Source organism: Chrysoperla carnea, chromosome 1 (genome assembly GCF_905475395.1).
Source record: "Chrysoperla carnea chromosome 1, inChrCarn1.1, whole genome shotgun sequence".
NCBI lineage: Eukaryota > Metazoa > Arthropoda > Insecta > Neuroptera > Chrysopidae > Chrysoperla > Chrysoperla carnea.
In genome coordinates, this window is record NC_058337.1 from 6,954,995 (window position 1) to 6,974,883 (window position 19,889).

The window sequence follows — 19,889 nt, forward strand, 5'->3', positions numbered from 1 at the left end:
GTTGTGTATTTAAAAGTGAATATCTTTTGTTATTTACGTGACGTCAAAAAAACAAACGATTGCGCATCAACACTGTCTATACATAGTATTTCAACAATTAACTCAGTCAATTGTTTGTTTTCACTTGTTAATTACTTAAAATTAATTAGTAAAAGTACAAATTCAGTGATACTCATCTATAGAGTTAACGTCTGCACCAAATTTCTAGAGAGTTTTTACGATTTCAATGTAACCTTTTTCGGCACCCAAGTGTAGTGGTGTAGCGCCTTTTACTTTGTATTCAACTTTGGCACCGCGTTCTAGTAATAATTTTACAACCTTTATATAACCATTTTGAATTGCATAATGCAGTGCAGGGAATTTATTATTTTGCTTAGCATTTACATTAACTCCTTTATTCAAAAGTAGTTTGCAAATTTTTTCATTTCCTCTTTCAGCAAAATAGTGAAGTGGTGTCGTGGAGACTCCAAAATTAATGTTTGCATTATACAGTGCAACCTTAATATAACGAACCTCAATATAACGAATTCCTCGATTTAACAAATTTTTCGCAATCCCCTTGAATTGTCCATAAGAGTCAATATAAAATATACCTCTACATTACGAATATTTTTTACGAACAGCCTCTTTATAACGAATTTTCAACTACATAAAAAATTTAAATACCTCTAAATAACGAAATTCGTCAATTCAAAACCTTTATATAACGTATAAAGTCCCACCAATATATGAAGTTAGTATACTCCATAGTATGTAATTCATGTCGCGAGAGGTTCCGACACTTTTTACCTCTTTATAACGAATTTTAGACCAACTTAACCTCTTAGACCAATATAACAAACCTCAGTTTAACGAATTACTTGATATAACGAATATTTACTGGTTCCCTTCAGATTCGTTATATCGAGGTTGCACTGTATTCCAAAAGAGCTTCAACAACTTTTCCATATCCAGTTTGAGACGCAATTTAAAGTGTTGTTTGACCGTCTTTAGTTTGAGCTTCTACATTAGCACCTTTGCTTAAGAGTAGTTTAGCAATTTTTCCCATAACATTAACAAAAGGTTCTTTTTCTGTATATAAAAAATCATCAAAAAAAGTTACGTTTTCACGACCACTTAAAGCTGTAAAATGTAATGCTGTTCTTCCATATTTATCACTAGCATTAATATCACCATCATAATGCAAAAGAGCTTTAACGATTTCTATGCAACTCTTCTGGGCAGCAGTATTCAAAAGCTCAGGATTATCTCTTACAATAGCTTTATTACTTAAAAGTAGTTTGGTAATTTTCAAATCACTATTCTCAATACTATAAAATATTGGAGTTTTTCCGGTTTTATCTTGGGTATTTATGTCAGCGCCATAGCTTACCAATAATCTAGCTACTTCCTCCTGTTTGTATTTGGTTGCAGTATGTAAGGGTGTAAAACCTTCTTCATAAGTTGAATCATTTAACGTATTAACATCAGCACCATATTTCAGCAGTTCTTCAACAATTTTGTAATATCCTTTTTTAACAGCAGTGTGTAATAACACAGGATTATTTGTATCTGTGGGGTTAACAATGAAACCGTATTCTAGAAGAGTTTCAACAATTTGTTTATACTCTTCTCCACATTCGAACACTGCGGTTTTGAGAGAGCTTCTGTTACTTTTATTATTTATGCCAGGACAATACTTTAAAACATCCTTCACAATGATTAAATGCCGTTTTTCAACAGCGTAGTGCAATATGGTTTTTCCATCGGTATCCTGGTGATCAACTTTGGCTCCATGTTGTAACAGCAGTCTTGTAACACTTTCGTGTCCTTTTTTAGTAGCAATAAGAAGTGGCGTTGAATTTTCTTTTGTGCTAGAATTAATATTGGCACCTCTATTCAAGAATACATGTACAACTTCTTCATTACCTAATTTTGCAGCAAAATGTAATGGCGTATATCTTTCCTTCAATGTTAAAGCACGAGTAGAAGTAGCATGCCTTAGAAGAATTTCAATAATCTCTTTACACTCTGTTTTAGCAGAAACATGAAGAGGAGTCATATCATTTTCCCCTTTAATATCACCATTTGCACCTGCTCTTAAAAGCGATAAAGTAATTGCTATACTACATTTTTCAACAGCAAAGTGCAGTGGCGTATACCTTTCCTTTAATGTTAAAAAATGAGTAGAGGCACCATGATTTAAAAGATCTTCAGCAATGTCTATAAACCCTTGTTTAGCAGCAATATGAAGAGGAGTCATACCATCTTCTCCTTGAACATCAAAATTAGCACCTCTACTTAAAAGCATCGTGATAACTACTGAGGTACCGTTTTCAACAGCAAAATGGATTGGCGTGTATCTTTCCGTTAATGTTAAAAAATTAATAGACGCGCCATGATTTAAAAGATCCTCGACAATATCTATGTATCCAAGCTTAGCAGCAATGTGAAGAGGAGTCATCTCATCCTCTCCTTTAACATCAACATTTGCAGCTTTACTTAGAAACAAGTTGACAACTTTTTTACTTCCTTTTTCAACAGCAAAGTGCAGTGGAGCATAGCCTTTTCTCCATGTTGTAGTACACACTGAATTAACATTGGCTCCATTTTTTAACAGCGTCTATAATATACCCTAGAGATACGCCAACTGAAATTTACAATCCTTCTTTAGAATCGTTATAATAGGTACTGGCAGTTATTTTCAGTTGGTAAAAAATGAATGCGCAAAAAAGCACCGTTCGGGAGCAAAACATACCAATACTATCTCTTAACGTCGTTCGTCAAGTATAATGTGAATGTACCTTTATAGTAGATGTACTACGCACTATATTTCAAACATATAAAATATAGATGTCAGTTCGGTAGTAAATATAGAAATGTCATATTGAGACTAATATGGTTTAAAAATAGAGTTATAATAATAAATATAATATAAAATATAATTATAAGATGTAATTATTAAGTAGTTCTTTAATTTATGTTAATAAAATAATAATGGCTTCACAAGACAAGTTAGTTAAAGCTCTAGAAGCATTACGGCTGTCAATAACGTTGAATGCACAAAACATAGATTTAACAGTGAAGTAAGTGTCAAAATTTCTTCTTATTGTTGACAATCTTTTAATTACTGCAAAATTTTTAGTGAAAAAAATAGATAGAATGAAACGATTAGTTTCTTTATTAATGTATAATAACTTTTTCAGAAAAAAGGATAAAGTAGCAAATATTTCAATAATAGCTGATACAATTTGCAATACAAATATACGCAGCTTGCCTAATTTTCCAAACTTATTGAGCGTTACAATAGAAGTATTTCTTCAATTATGCGACGATCCAGAATCAGACGTACGAATGAGTGCCGACGAATGTTTAAATCGAATAATACGGGCTATGTCAGATGGTCATATTGCAAAAATCCAAGTTGAATTACACAAAGAAATAAAGAAAAATGGTTCAGCAAGAACATTACGCGCAGCTCTTTCGCGATTTGCGCAATTATGTCATTTAATTAAACCGCAAAAGGGAAAACCTTATATTCAGATATTGGTACCTTGTATAGTTAAAATTGCCACACGTGTAGAAGAATCGGTCCTAGAAACGTTAGATCAAAGTTTGGCCAAAATTATGACTGCTTTAGGCTGTTTTGCTTCTGATAATGAAATTAAGGTAACTGCATAATATTCTGCTAAAGACTGGAGTTCTAAAAGCGGTCCACCTCTGATTGGCCTTAAAAGGAGTTTTTGTTTGTTAGATCCAGTTCAGTATATTTGAGGAAATAAGGCACTTAAGAATCGACTCTTCATCAGTTAATTTTTATGAGAGCCAGTGGAAAATGTTTGTCTAAATGTACTCAACAAAAGGTTATTCAGAGAAGACAGAAGTAGTAAGAAAACCCGTTATTGATGAAAATAAAGATTATTTTGTGATTCCGGTCAAAAATTTTATTTGAAAGCCATTAGATCTTATATTTTGGATAATTCTAAGCATATTTTGACTTTTGACAATTTTCACCAAACCTCGCTGTTTTCATTCTATAAACGTTTGAAAAATAAGTACGGATTCAAACACTTATAAAAGTTAGTTTCAAATTAAATTTTTGACCGGAACCACAAAATAATCTTTATTTTCGTCAATTACGAATTTTGGGCGAAAACCCGCAATTTGCTTTTTTCAAATACTTGTATCTTGAAAACGGCGAGGCTAGGTAAAAAATGGTAATGATAAAAAAATGATAACATTTGTCCAAAATAGAAATTTTAATAGTTTTATTTAAATGTAAATTAAAAAGAATGTGGAGTCCGGAACAACGGTACCTCTGTCCCACCGTGTGGTCTCAAATCGAAAAAGCACAAGTTTGCATGAGTATGACTTGGTTGAGTACACTCAGGCAAACATTTACCATCGGCTCTCATAAAAGAAAACTGTTAAGGAATCACTTTCTGGTTCAGACTGGTTCTTCGGTTTTATATCCGCGATTAGTAATTAAAATCGCGGATTACATATTTTTGACGCTATAAGAATTTCGAGACCAATCGAATATAAGCTGTTTACCGTACTCCAGTCTCTACTAAATGTATCTCCTGATTAGTGATTTGATAAGCTATATTTTTTAGACACTTCTACGAACATTTCTACTAAATATATCTCATATATCAGCAGTTGTTCGTCGAACGGCAGCAAATAGTATGATTACTATTTGTTTGAATTGTAGAAAACCTCAAGTCTTTATTACTTTCGTTTTGAATACAATTCTAGGTAAGTTCACTTTCTTTATTTTGATTTAATTGTAAGTGAAATTTACAATATTTAAAAAAACTCAGACAAATTTTTCGAGCACGGAACCCTTAACTCGCACTTGAAACATATCTAAGAACTCTCTCTCTCTCTCCATTAAATTACCTTTTTCCTCAGAACCTTCTCCAAACTGAACCGATTTTGAGGATCATCGCATATTTTTTAGTTGTTCTGGGTGTGGAATCCTAAACTCACACTTGAAACATAGTTAAGAACACTCTCCATTAAATTACCTTTCAGGCGAAAAAAATCAAAATCGGTTCATCCGTTTAGGCGCTACGATGCCACAGGCAGACAGATAGGTAGACACTCAAACACATAGCGATCATACTTATAAGCCCGTTTTTTTTGTTCGGGTGTTAAAATTGATACTTAGTCTTGTTTTATCAACAGCTTCTAATATTTTTATCAAGAATTAAGTATAGTAGTTACTTAAGTACACTCAACTAAAGTATTAAAGGAACAAAATTTTAACACCAATTTTACCTAAATTTCATCTCTGCATCAGTTGCATCTCTGTGAAAAGTCATCATGGAAAAGCAATAGCTCGTTTGAATACTTATATTTTCTAGTATTGCACGAAGGGTTGAAAGAGTTAGAGAAATATTATCCCTAAATTTTATATAAAGTTTAGAAGCGTACCAAAATTTTAAAAATTATTTTACAACAAATTTATTAATACCACTCGAACGCTTGTTTATTTCATGAAAATGATCTATAAAAAATTTCCATATGAGCTTTTTGAAACAATATGTTTGCTTTCCAAGCAAAATTGACACTTCTGGATTAAAAATCCTGTATCTTTTGAAATAATCATCACACTGAAATTTTTTTCATCCCATTCGAAAACTTAAACTGCTCTCTTTTAAGCCCCTGCATATTGCTTTGAACATGTCAAAAAACAGAATTATTCTATATTTAAGGCACAAACATTAACAATACATTCTAGTAAGTTTTATTAAAGATTTTAATAAAAACTTAGAAACATTTGTTTGGAATGTGAATATCAATGAATTTTATTATTGTTTTTTTTTAGATTTAATTATTCCAACACGAGAAGACGTTTCTGTTTCACTACTTCTGGGTATTTTCAGTTGTTTGCGTTGTTTTCTACCTCATACAAATGTTGAATCTCGTAGTGAAGAAATGCAAGGTAGTTTCGGTGTACGTAAGGATCATCAAAATAGAACTACTCATCATTCAATTGGTGATCGATTTATTCAAGTGTATGAATTGTGTTTATATTATTCTGTACATAACGATCATAATGTAATCAATGCAGCTTTAGAAACATTACATACACTCTTAGATAATCCTGGTGAAAATTTATTGGAAATTTTATTATCACCCAAGGGTATATCACGAAGTCGAATCACACCATTGGATGGACAAATCAACTTAAAAATACGATCATTAAGTAAATATTCTTTTTTTGTATTATTTATACAGAGTAAGGTAATACAAAAGGAAGGTATTCCAATCCTACAATGCATGATGGGAAACGTGTCCAGCGATTGAAACAAATGCTTACACGCTGCTAATACTTTAACTAAGGGAACTATGATCTTTTTATTAATTTAAAAAAAAAAGCCATGGATATGGTCTGTTGCGATCCTTGAGGTCTACATTAATAACTTCTCAGCACACAGGGACACACTTAGACCATGCGATCCGTTGTGATACCAAAAACCCCGGCCATTACTCCATGAACCATTTTGAGTTGTATAAGAACAGCAAGAGTGCGTTGACGTCAACGGACTTTAGGTCAGAAAGGTCGTCAAATACAGGGTGGATCAAATAAGTCCATCTTCTCATGGCAAGAGCTCACAGTGACAGAGAAGGTGAGACATCGTCTCCTCCTCCTCCACAATGTGACAGCTCCTGCAATAGTCGTGATACACTGTCAGGCCCAGGCGTTCAGCATGACTGCCGCCCAGTCGGCGTCTTGTAATAGCCGCAACAACTTTGCTAATAAAGGTCCTTGGAAGCGATATAAGATCTTCGGAACATCTACGATTGTACTTAGACCATATCTGTCTTGTAGTACTACAAGTACGCTCCTCCCTCCGTCTAAGATTTCCCCTTTTTAAAGTATCCTCTTTAATACTAATATATCACAATTGCGCTTATTTAATTTATAGAATATCTTTTAATAGTTTATAAAACTGATATTAATAACTTATTTAAAGGTGAAATGAGTGTTGCTGTATCTGAAATTCAACAAGAAGAAAGCTTTTTGCTATCAAATGTCACCGAAAAATTATCAGCACCTGACGTAGAAAATTGGATTGAAACTTCAAAATTATCTCATTCAGAACTAAAAGATGTAAATCCTACTCAATCATTTGATCGTCTTTCTTTAAATAATTATTATGAAGATGATACAAAAGATGCAGAAGCAGATACCGAAAACAGAAGTTTAACGAATCTAGATGAATATAATAATTTATTTATTCGAAATATTAATGACAATGAATCCGATATATCGAATAGTACAAATCGTGAATCGTTAGATATTGCACATGATTTTAAAATTGATGGAACCTCACAAACAAGAAAATCATCTTCAGGTAGGCTCATTCAATTAAATATTATCTCTTGGGTCCTAGTGAGTTTCAAAAGTGTCACAAAGCTGGCTCTGTAATTTCATAAATGACTTAACTACAGCAAGATTGAAACTTTTTTTTATTGGGGAATATTCTCAAAATTGGAAGGTTTTTTTCCACCGTAATCGGAATATTTATTAATTTAGCTGATTCACGACAATTTATGAATAAGCTAATTTTTTGTTATGCTAATAAGAAGATAAGCATACTTTTAATTTGTAAACTAACGTCTTAGTCCAATTTAACCCCGGAATCAAACGCAATAAGCAGAATACTTGTTAACGTTTCTGGTTTCTCGAACTTTTTTATATCTCGAAGTACGAAAATTTATTTTTGATATGATAGACTAAAAGATTTGTTCATTTACTACATTGAAAAATCGGATTCAGCGGGTCAAAATACACTCCTTATTCGGTGGGTCCTATAAATGCATACGAAACCCTCTCAGCAACTACAGTAATATGTACTAATTTAGTCATTTAATTTGTTTTGATTTAAAGGTGATATAATCGACGAACGAGCTAGTTTTAAATCAACAGAAGATTTTGATAATAAGTGTGATAAGACACCATGTCCATTCAAAGATATTAATATTGGTGAATTCACCGACGAAGCAATTCCATTAAATTATTGTACACGCCATTTAATTAAATCACATTTATTAACTGGATATCCTAAACAATTAATACCAGACGGCATGGTCCGTGTGTCAGTGAAATCGTTAGCATTAACATGTTTATCCAAAATAGTTCAATTGTATCCAGATGTTTTAGCATTGTATTTAGATAAGTCATTTTGTGACAAAACTATTAAAACAAATATAAATGAACAACCGATTTGTGATATATTTTTGTATGCGAATCATCATGATCCACAAATACGTGGAATTGTTCGAATTCTTGTCGCTTCAATGTTAAAATCAGTTTTATTACATAATAATGCCAATTATACACAATGGTTACAAACAGTTGCAAACACTCACAATTTGGAAATCAACACTTTGAAATTAGAGTTTATGATTGATGTTTTAATTAAGGTAAGCATATAGCGTGTCAACATCTGTAGGCTCCATATGGATAAACTTTTTTATTTCTTTACAAAAATCTCCCTTCTTTTGAAAATATTAACATTCAGCCATTCACTTTTGACATCGAATGTACAGGGTATTGGCATCGAATGTACACTTAGACCATAGGGTCCGTTGTGATACCGAAAAAGAATTGCTCCATCCCTTGCCACTACTCCATGAACCATTTGGAGCTGTTTAAGAACAGCAGGAGTTCTTTGGCGTCGACGGACTTTAGGTAAGAGAGGTCGTCAACGAGAAGCTGTCTCAAGTAAGTCCATCTGCTCATTGCGAGAGCTGGGCAGTGACAGGTGTTCAGCATGCCTGCCGCTCAACCAGTGTCCTGTAATAGCCGCAACAACTTTGCTAATAAAGGCCCTTGGAAGCGATATAAGATCTTCGGAACATCTACGATTGTACTTAGACCATATCTGTCTTGTAGTACTACAAGTATGCTCCTCCCTCCATCTAAGATTGCCCCTTTTTAAGATATTCCCTTTAAGGAGCAGCTTGCAGTGCGCGAACGGGCCTCCCGAATGCCTATTGATGCCTGTGTGTTCGACATCATTGTTCAGTCTTATACATTCACATACCTCATGATTTTCAGAGAAGATCCCACAACCTACCCTCTTCTCTAACTTAAATCCGTCGGTATAAAATTCCATGCCCTTTAGCTTAACCAAGTTCTCATCTCAATCCTGCCTGAAAGGGATCTTTACGTAGAATTTGTTCCCGAAGTTAGGAGAAGGCAGAACGTAGTCAACGTATCTTGGAAGTGAGTACCTTCTTAATATCCGTGAATGACCATAATGTGTCTCAGTCCAGGGTGAGACTAGATTTGACCTGAGAGCTGCACCTGCTTTCATTTCTTCATTTGGCAGGAGGTGCAGAATTACCTCAAGGGCTTTAAATGGGGTTGTCCGTAGACATCCCGAGATTAAACACGAAGGTGGATACGTTGAGGCAAAAACGAACTGAAGATAACAGTTTAGAAATGAATTGTTAACGATACAACGCGTTATCTGTTATCCAAATTAACCAATCATCGTACTTCAAATATTTATTTAATGAATGATATGAACAAAATAATTAATACAGAACATCTATATTTATCATACATTACAAATACAATTATCATTAATTATTGTTGATGTAAGTGTTGTGGACACCTTCTTCTGAAGCACAGATTTTTATAAACAATATCTTTTTTTCGTAAAACTTAGAATAGAAAAGTTTTCCATATGGAGCCAACTTAAGTAGACACACTGTATATTTTTAGTATCATGCATTATTATCTTTATGGTTTCTAATAAAAAAATTCCACATATTTAACATTGATTTTGATTTTTGATTAAAATCTCTTAAAATTATGGATTTTAATAATCATAATCTTTACTCATAGGACAATGAAACTAAATATCTAAAAGGAAAAACGTGTTTCATCTTTGAAATTTTCAACATTTGTTTATTAGGTTGTAAAACCTTTGTTCCAAAAAATCGGCCACGGGGGGGGGGGGGGTCTTAACTCTCCTTTTTAGGTTTTAGTTGGGTGTTTTAATCAGTTTTTTTACAAATCTCAAAAAACTATGCATTAAATAAAAGTTCTACTAAAAGTTCTAGCCGATTTAATACGGTATTCTACTATATTTGAAAAAGTACTTCAAAATGTTGATTTTGATAATAAAAAACCACCAAAAATTTATTTTGGTAAAATACACACGTTTTCTTGCCAAAAACTTAAATTAAATTTTAAACCTTTTTTAAACTGTCAAAAAACGCGGGCATCCAATTTGGTGACGTAATATCGGTATTATTATACGAAATAACACAAATAAGTTTGACAGATATATTCATAGACAACTAATTATAATAAATATAAATATTGATTATCTATGGATATATTATACCCAGCTGTCTCCACCGAACTAACTGATGGTCTATAGTTCACCGATATGACATCAGGGCTTGCTCGCGTGACGTTAGGTCACGTGATATACAGTTTAAAAATTACGATTTTTAATTTTAATATTATTAAAGAAAAATGTGCTTTTATGACTCGAAATCAGAATATTTAAGTATATTTTTACATCAATTTTAACTTTTTTCAAATTTCATAATTTATTTTTCACTACCGAAAGTACCTTATTGTGCACATTTTTTTTCGACTTTCTAGCTTCAAAATTGACCGAAAATGCCAATTTTAAAATGGTGTATTTTTTGCTCATTCAATTAAATGAAAAAATATCATTCTTGAAAACCGTTAGGTATAGAACAAAAATTAAAATGTAAAAGTTATTCCTTATAAAAAAATAAACAACTATTGTTTGAAATATTTTTTCATAAACATCACTGTTTATCCGTGGGGCGCAAATTAGGACAAAACTTTGGTATTCATTTGCTCCAAAACTATAAAAGATAGGGAGTTGAAAATTTGCAAGTAATTTCAAGTGGTCTTGTGAAATATTCTTGAAAAATTAAAACAATTTCTAGAAAATACTATCGAAATTTTCGAAAATATTTTCAAGGCACCCTCACGAGTAAACAGTGATGTTTAAGAAAAAGTATTTCAAACAAAATTTGTTTACTTTTTCATAAGAAATAACTTTTACATTTAAACTTTTGTTCTACCTCTAACGGTTTACAAAATGATAAAAAAATTCATCATTTTAAAATTTTCATATCTCTTTTTTAAATGTTAAATTAAGAAAATGTTGTGTCCGGAAGTAGGGTACTTCTGTCCCACTTTATGAGCGTAAATCGAAAAAGCACAAGCTCGTATGAATAAGATTTTGTTGAGTACACTCAGGTAAACATTTTCCACCGGCTCCTATAAAAATCAACTGGCGAGGTTTCGATTCCTGCGTCAAATACCTTATTTCCTCAACTGAAACGTAAACTGTAAGATAAACATGTTTAAAATGAAAATAGATGATAGTTACAGAGCGTAAAGTTTTCTTTCAAATTTTAAAAATAACAATTTTCTTTTATTTTGGCCAGGGCTTGGAAGATGAATCATCAACCTGTAACAAACAAAGTTTATTAGCATTGAAAATTTGTCTAGCCGATTTATTGGAATCGCAGAACAGTAAATCAGTAATTCCAATATTGAATGCATTGCCAGTGGTTGTGAAAAATCCTTACTGGCTTGTAAAAGTAAGTGTAAATCAGTTTATCTTTTATCTGAATCATTCCGAGAGTTTATTTAGGTTGGCTGAATTTCGGATATTTCTTTCTTTATTGAAATTAGGAAAGGATGAAGTACGACTTGCATCTGAGAGCGTTTGCTTTTATTAACGATAGATTCGTGCTAGTAAAGCAATTTCTGAAGCGGTGCTAGCAACGGCAAAACTGGCAATTATATACTCAACCAAAGTATTGAAGGAAAATTTAACACAAAAATTTCAAACAACTCGGCTAAATATTCCTAAAGGTCTAAGGAACACGTTATAAAAAAATCGGAGCTGTTCCACCATTTTTCCACATTTGATGGTTTTTTCCGGTTTATTTACTGTGTTATAGATGCTAGACATACTTCATTCCTACCTAATTTCAAACACAAATATCCAAAATTCAGTTGTCTTTTAATCAACTTTTTCGTGACGTTGCTCTCTTATAGTAAAATGAGTGCAACCAACCATTTGTTGTTTATTTATTGCAGGTACAATTGGCAGAAGTTTTACAAGAATTGCCATATATAACAATATTCTACGTAACAGGCAATAGTGAATTTCAAGATAAAGTATTATATAATGTTTTGTATTATTTATTGGGTAATGATGATTTGCGAGTCCGTAATTCAGCAGCTAAATCTATTGTTAGGTAATAACATTCGTAGTTTTATCGTCTAAAAAAAGTAACACCAATAGTACAGGCTGGGAATTTCCATTTTAAATTTATTATTAAATTTCCATAAAAAAAAAACCCGTTCGGTTTTTCAACGCGATAATTAGGAGTAAAATAGTTGTTTTTAAGAAAAAATACCTGCAAAAAATCGGAAATGTGTGAAAAATCAGTTTTTGCAACAAAAAAAATAAAGATGGAAATAGATTTATTATGAAAATAAAAAACGGGGATTGGGTAAAAATTTAGGTGTCAACGGGGAAGTTTAAAAATGATACCTAGAGAATTTTAGGTTCCATTTCCTCACATCCACCTACCCCAACTTTGGAATTTAAAATAGCACCCCTTAACTTGTTATACCTCATTTGAAAGTGCATAAAATGCTCTATTCAGCCATGATCAAAAGATGAAATCGATCGATTGGTTCTTAAGATAGACCACACAGAAGATGGAAGATTTGAATTCCATCTTCTGTGTAGTCTATCTTAAAAACCAATCGATCGCTTGAAGCATTTTTATCGATAAAAGTTATGTTTCGAGTTTCAAGCATATATCAACTTAAAATGACACCCTGTATATTTTTATTTTATTAATTTTTATTTTTTAGAATAATTCCACATTTATTTTATAAGAAGGATCATCCGCATAATTTACCGATAACAGCGAAAACAATCGAGTATAGGTTAAGATATATGAACAAACTTTTGGAATTAAATATTGAAACAAATATGAATCAAAAATATTTTTTATCAACGATGCCAGAACCTTTTACTGCTCTTCATAATCCGAATCATATGTTGAGTAAAGTCGATTTTTTTGAAAAGTCTTTATCAAGAATTATCAATTATTTAGAGCTGCAGTTACTTGAATCCGAATCGAAATATTTGACGGTAAGCTTCCCCTTAAAATTTTAAACATAACATTTTAGTAATAATATTATTAACACAATATACAAATAAAGTTTTAAAGGGAAATTTTTCTATCAGAAAATTTTACCAAAATTTCAAACAACTGTATCTCTGCGAAAAATCATCGAATTTGAAATCTCAAAAGCTCGTTTGGAAACTTTCTAGTATTGAAACCTATTGCTTTAAAAATTTTTATCACGCCTCGCCACTTTACACGGAGGTTTCAAGGGTAAAAATCACAAAAAATGCGGATTTTCGCCGAAAACTCGTTATTGATGAAAATAAAGATTATTTTGTGGTTCCGGTCAAAAATTTGAAACCCATTTGATATTATATTTTGGACAATTCTAAGTATTTTAATAACTCTTGGCAATTGTTACAAACTTCACCGTTTTCGATATATAAACGTTTAAAAAAATATAATACGGATTTTTGTCGAAAATTCTTTATTGAATTTAAAATAAATATTTTTTTTTATTCTGTTCAAAAAATGGATGTGAAAATCATATGACACTATATTTTGGACAATTCTAAACACTTTTTGTCTTTTGACATTTTTTACCTAAAGTCTAAAACGGGTTTTTGCCGAAAATTTGTTTTTGACGAACATAAAGATTATTTTGTGGTTCTGGTACTAATATTAATAGATTTAATTAATTAATTTCAATTAATATTATTAATAGATTTTTAAAGTTATAATTTTTTGTTTGTTTACTAAACTTACTCCTAACTTAAAACTAATCTAATCTACAGATTCAATAATTTTTCGAAACGATATAAATATTTAAAATTTCGGTAAAATTTTGTGTGTTTAAGATCGTAATTAATTTTAATCAATCTTAAATTATCTTGTTGAGTTCTATGTTCCGTGTATTGTTAATAAATTTAATTGATCTTTTTTAGTATGGATGCTGTGAAGCATTATCAATTTTATCCAACGAATATTTGACAACTATATACAATCGAGCTTGGAATTGTTTGAGCTATGTTAAACGAAATACTGGATCGAAAACGTCAACATTTCAACGAAATAATTCTCAGTATATTGATACATCTTTGTTATCGAATACAGCAACAACAACAACAGCGAGTGATACAACTAACTCGAACTCTAACTCGTGCTCTTCTGGACTTTTAAACATATGTGTGGCTTTAATGACTACTTCAACACTTAGTGAGGATATTTCTTGCCAACAATGGTTATTAACTCTAGCTGGAAATATTTTTTCAGGTATGATTACTAATTATTATTATTACAACAGGTTATATAGAAGCTACCTGACTATAATGCACTAAATTACAGGAGTTATTTTATTATTTAAATAGATTCAGTATCACGTACTGAATGTAAATGCACAAAATACTTACAAAAATAGGCGGGGGAAGTGCCTCCATTTTAAGGAAAACCGTTTTAGGCTATCTCCATAACCGTGCACTTTTATTAAATAAAATTAAATTACCTACCTTTTTGTAAACTAATTTATTTTTGTATCATTAACCGTTTATTACTTTTACGACTATGACGATTTACTTGTTGACTATTTGATCGATATGTCTTCTAATATTTGTTTAAACAAGAAAATGATAATAACTTAACTTTAAATCTATTTTAATCTATTAGACGGATCTAATTTAGAGAAGAAGATGGGTTGTGGGATCTTTTCTGAGGATCTTGATCTGCGTCTATCATTTCGGCTGCCAGATCACTGTAGTGTGTATCAAGCGGAAGTGATGGCTATTCATGAGGTTTGTGAATGTCTAAGACTGAACACTCTTAGGTGCAGGGACATTACAATCTTCACCGACAGCCAAGCGGCTCTAAAATTCTTCAGCTCAGTCTATCTAACGTCAAAGGTAGCACAGGACTGCCGTAAGTCCTTAAATGAGCGCCAGAAGTGGCGCTATTCGAAAAAACTCAAAAATAAGGTGAAGCAGCACAAGCACCACTATATTTCCCGACATATATTTTATTTTTAGAGCAACCTCCTACTCGAAAAAAAATTATAAAAAAAAAAAAACAAAAAGGTAAAAATGGCCAAAACCTTTTTTTTCTCACCTCGGGGAGCAAAATGACCCAAAATTTTTTGTTCAGCGCACAAAATTAACTTATTAACCCCTTAGAAAAGTATTTTCACCTATTAGCCATTTTTTTCGGAACGGAGCTTGATTTTTACTACCAGGTGACTGACTTAAAATGGGAGGTTTGTCTATTAGTAAATTAGGTTCATTTTTACGTTGGGAGCTAATCTTGCGTATTAATAATGATCGAATTGTTTAAGGTTTATCCATACAAATTTTCAAATCTGTGGATACTTTAAATTTGGAATCAAATCAAGGACGAAAGAATTGGGATATATACACGGATACTACATTTGGATTAATTGTGGAACAATTGTTAACACATGTAATTAGAATGTTGAATATTTTCACACACGTGATAGATGAAAACACACCAGTGTTACCAACACCAAAGACAGCTTTACCATCACTTCCAAATGCACCGACATTGTCACCAATGAAGCGTAAATCAAAAGTTGATACAATTGAAAAAAATAAACTTATTTCACCAGCAAAAATTTTAACTGGAGCTTCAACAATGGATAAAGATGAGAAATCTGAAAAGAAGTCTGAAACGAATAGTAAAATTAATACGATGGGATATTTTGTTAATAATCCTCATTATATGAAAATGTACGAAATATTAAAAACTGCGTATGGCAATTACAAGGTAATTCAAAATGCTTTTCTAAAACGAGCCTCTAACATACTCAAAATTGGGTATAATGAAAAAAATTATTTAAAAAATCAAAATACCCGATTGAGTTAAATATCAACTGAAAAGAAAAAAACAAATACAGCTTTTTACATAGCGGCACTTACCATAGTTGTCGTCTCTCATTTTCAGTCTATGTATGTATGCTTGCTCATTTGAGGCGCTTTAGAGATTAAACTCGTGAATCGATTTTAATGATTACTATATTAATCGATTTGTCTATTTAAAAGTTATTCAATGATATCCTACTTGACAAAGTTCGCCAAAATTAATTTTTTCTTTTTCACCGCTTCTTTTGCGACCGCCAGACGCCATTTTCATTACTATCATATCTTCAGAAGCACATACATTATTTTCAAAATATGTCGTCATCGAATTTCGAATCGTAATAGCTCGTTTGAAAACTTGTGCTTGCCGGCTTGCACGGTGGGTTGAAAGAGAGACAAATGTTATACCCAAACATATGAAGTTTAAAAGCGTAACAAAATTACTTTACAACAAATTTTTTAAGACCACTCGCAAGATAGTTTATTTTTCTTAAAAATCAGCTATACAAATTTTCCGTACGAATTTTTGTACCAAGATATTTGCTTTCCAAGCAAAATTAACATTTTTGGGTTTAAAATCCTGTATCATTAGAAATGAGCATCGCACTGAATTTTAAGTAGTTATAAAATATGAATTGTTTTTGGTTGAACAGTTAACGCTGGATGAAAGTGCAAGTGAAAAATTTTTAAAACTACTACAAGTTGTATTGTCAACTTTGTCACAAATATTAGAAATGTGTACAATACAAGAATGTGGACGTATTGCTGAAGAAATATTACAATATTTACAATCTTGTGTTAATTTTGAAGCAGCTGCTTCCATACAATGTGTGCAGCAACTGTTAAAGTGTTTGTTCGCTACTAATCTATGTTCACAGCTTGAACAAGTCAATTTATTACATACACAGAAGAAGCGTCATTTTAATCACGTATGTACTTTGTATTGTTTTTTATTATTCTAAATTAGTTAAAAATCATGCAAGTAGAAAGGATTTGCAAACATTCATACCTTAAAGCTATATTAGGATAAAAATTCTAGGAAGCATTCATAGTATGTCTCATCACAGCCACTGGCACGAATCCTAAAAATCCGAATCCAACGGATAAATACGAAACGAAGTTCATAAAAAAATAAATGTACACACTGGCCTACACATTTCACGAGCCGTTTTCTAAGACCTACGTCTTAAACATATCAATTTAACGACTATATGTTTTATTAGAAACACTTGTAGGCCACTAAAAGCACATGGAATTTGAGCTATTTTTTTACTGAATAACATTTCAAATAAATCGTCAAATCGAAAATCCTTGTTTTATTGTTCCAATGGATACCTACATACATGTACTTTGGTTGCTAACCTAGGAGATTAAACACTATCTATCTATATTACCGAATAAAACGAGAGTAAAAAATTTTGTTTTTTTGTGGGTTACGACATACGGCTCAATATATTGTAGGCCACTACATTTTTATACCATGTATATATGTAATATCAAGGTATACTAAGTTTAGTCCCAAGTTTGTAACGCTTAAAAATATTGATGCTATCAACAAAATTTTGGTATAGGTGTTCATAAAATCACCTAATTAGTAAATCTCCGGTTAGTTCCGTCCGTCTGAGAACACGATAACTCAAAAACGAAAAAAAGATATCAAGCTAAAATTTTTACAGCGTACTCAGGACACAAAAAGTGAGGTCGAGTTCGTAAATGAGCAACATAGGTCAATTGGGTCTTGGGTCCGTAGGACCCATCTTGTAAGACCCACCGTTAGAGATAGAACAAAAGTTTAAATGTAAAAATATAAACAACCTCCTTCCTTATAAAAAAATTAACAAATTTATTTGAAACATTTTCTCTTAAACGTCACTGTTTACCCGCGAGAGCGCAAATTGTATTGTTTGTATTATATGAGAATATCAGTTATATATGTGTGACATGTATTTATGTGTAATGTGACAGAGTAATCAACACTGTCTATACATGGTATTTCAACAATTAACTCAGTCAATTGTTTGTTTTCACTTTTTTATTCATAAAATAGCTCAACTTTCATGTGTTTTTCGTGGCCCACAAGTGTTTATAATAAAACACATTGACATGTTTAAGGTGTAAATCTGAGAAAACGGCCCAATATTTTTGTAGACTACTATTATTCTCTCTTTTATATTCAATTATCTTGCATTCAAGAAAAAACAAATCATGAAGGTTATAAAGAACGAGAACGATCGCAATAGAAAATATTGTCCCCAATATTTTGAAAAAATAAGTGAGGCGCTTGGATCGCTAAGTTGTATCATTAAATGCGGGCTGTTGTGCGCTAATATACTACTTACCGACGACAGCGCGGCTGGTGGCTGAAAATGAACTATAAATTCTACAAATTTTCAGGGACAGGTGCGCTAATGCTTTATTATTATTTATGTACTAATGCTTTAGTACATAGCGATCGTTCTCCTTCTTTATAACCTTCATGAAACAAATGTTTGTTCATATTTTTTCAATATGTCGTTTTATTGACAGGTTCTCCGCTTTTCACCCCCCCCCCCTCTGTACTGTAGACTAAAATATATTGGTTTTTAATATTTGTATATTTTAGGTATTGGGATCTCACAGTGACGTAAACAGTTTCTATTCAGCCGCATTTCAACATGCTTACACAAAATTTACGGATTGTTTAAACACAATAGCAATTAATAAAAAATTAGATAAAGATGATTGTTCAGTGTTGGGTTATATGCGACGTAAAAGTGAACGTAAATCATCATTAACGTTTAAAAGTTTAGCACGTTGTGCTGATAAAGCCTCTTTAGCTAGTTACATTCGATTGTTTGAACCGATGGTTATAAAATCTTTAAAGGTAAGTTGCTCAACTTTTAAATTTAGGAAGGATTGTAGCTGCCTTGTTTTGAAATAGGATTTTTCATAATCTTATTTAAATAAGTTTACTAAAACGAGTTTATTTTAATTAGTTAATCTGATATCGTTGGTTAATTTGATGTAAATAGTTTTTGTTCATATTTTTAGAAATAAATAAAATATCGGGAAAAATTTTGTAAAACTTTATACCTATTAATACAATGAATAAACCGGAAAAAATATCGAAAATGGAAAAATGGGGAAACAGCACCGATTTTAATGAAACTTTTTGTATAGTGTTTATAGGGCCCCAGGGAATATATATATAATATTCATCCAAATTAGCCTAGTCACAATAGAGTTCCAGCGGCGGGGAATATGTAATCCAAAATGAAAATTTTGAAGTTTTCTAATTATCTTACATTGAAGAATCCTTTATTCGAGCCAACTGATACAGAGAAAAATGATTTTCTTAGCGTTCTTCTAAATATATCCAGTAGTATCTTTCACAATAATGGCTATAATTGATCTCTTGAATGAATGCCCTTTTATATTAAAATATTTGATTGATTTCAGCAATATACAGTGACAAGTGATGTCAATTTACAATGTCGTGTATTACAATTATTAAGTCAACTGGTCCAATTACGTGTCAACTATTGTTTATTAGATTCAGATCAAATATTTATTGGTTTTGTTTTAAAACAGTTTGAGTTTATTGAAGAAGGACAAATTCCGTAAGATATTTTTTTTACAAAATCCTTTTATTTTGCTTTTTTTATAGAAATCTTTATTTATACATGATGATTCAAAATTATTCTGACAAGCATTGGATATGGATTTCATGCATCAAAATAAGCAATAATTTTCATGTCAGAAAATCATCTAAAACTTTTCATTTTAGAGATATAAAGTGATAGTTTTAAAATAACAAGTAAAAACAAACGATGATGGGTATGCCTATCGTTACCATATGGGTAGATCCGCTACTGGGCCCGGGGATTTTAGTCG

The 19,889-nt window shown here is 31.7% G+C and overlaps 2 protein-coding genes across 2 annotated transcripts in view; one reads left to right on the plus strand and one right to left on the minus strand.

The window, feature by feature from the left end:
• Nucleotides 1-204: 204 nt before the first annotated feature.
• LOC123290645 (ankyrin-1-like) lies at nucleotides 205-2,593 on the minus strand. Its single transcript, XM_044870903.1, has 2 exons — nucleotides 985-2,593; nucleotides 205-392 (listed from the first exon to the last, which is right to left on the minus strand). The coding sequence occupies exons 1-2, from the start codon at nucleotides 2,441-2,443 to the stop codon at nucleotides 205-207; spliced, it is 1,647 nt and encodes a 548-aa protein (XP_044726838.1). The 5' UTR covers nucleotides 2,444-2,593.
• A 352-nt stretch (nucleotides 2,594-2,945) lies between these two features.
• Nucleotides 2,946-19,889, plus strand: part of LOC123290919 (huntingtin) — a 39,715-nt gene continuing 22,771 nt past the window's right edge. The window contains exons 1-14 of the mRNA XM_044871301.1: nucleotides 2,946-3,065; nucleotides 3,186-3,648; nucleotides 4,596-4,737; nucleotides 5,813-6,193; nucleotides 6,966-7,346; nucleotides 7,883-8,418; nucleotides 11,446-11,601; nucleotides 12,107-12,267; nucleotides 12,896-13,178; nucleotides 14,100-14,427; nucleotides 15,476-15,924; nucleotides 16,670-16,945; nucleotides 18,619-18,879; nucleotides 19,455-19,615. Coding sequence (XP_044727236.1) covers nucleotides 2,977-3,065; nucleotides 3,186-3,648; nucleotides 4,596-4,737; nucleotides 5,813-6,193; nucleotides 6,966-7,346; nucleotides 7,883-8,418; nucleotides 11,446-11,601; nucleotides 12,107-12,267; nucleotides 12,896-13,178; nucleotides 14,100-14,427; nucleotides 15,476-15,924; nucleotides 16,670-16,945; nucleotides 18,619-18,879; nucleotides 19,455-19,615 — 4,067 coding nt within the window. The 5' untranslated portion in view covers nucleotides 2,946-2,976. The remainder of the gene's footprint in view (nucleotides 3,066-3,185; nucleotides 3,649-4,595; nucleotides 4,738-5,812; nucleotides 6,194-6,965; nucleotides 7,347-7,882; nucleotides 8,419-11,445; nucleotides 11,602-12,106; nucleotides 12,268-12,895; nucleotides 13,179-14,099; nucleotides 14,428-15,475; nucleotides 15,925-16,669; nucleotides 16,946-18,618; nucleotides 18,880-19,454; nucleotides 19,616-19,889) is intronic.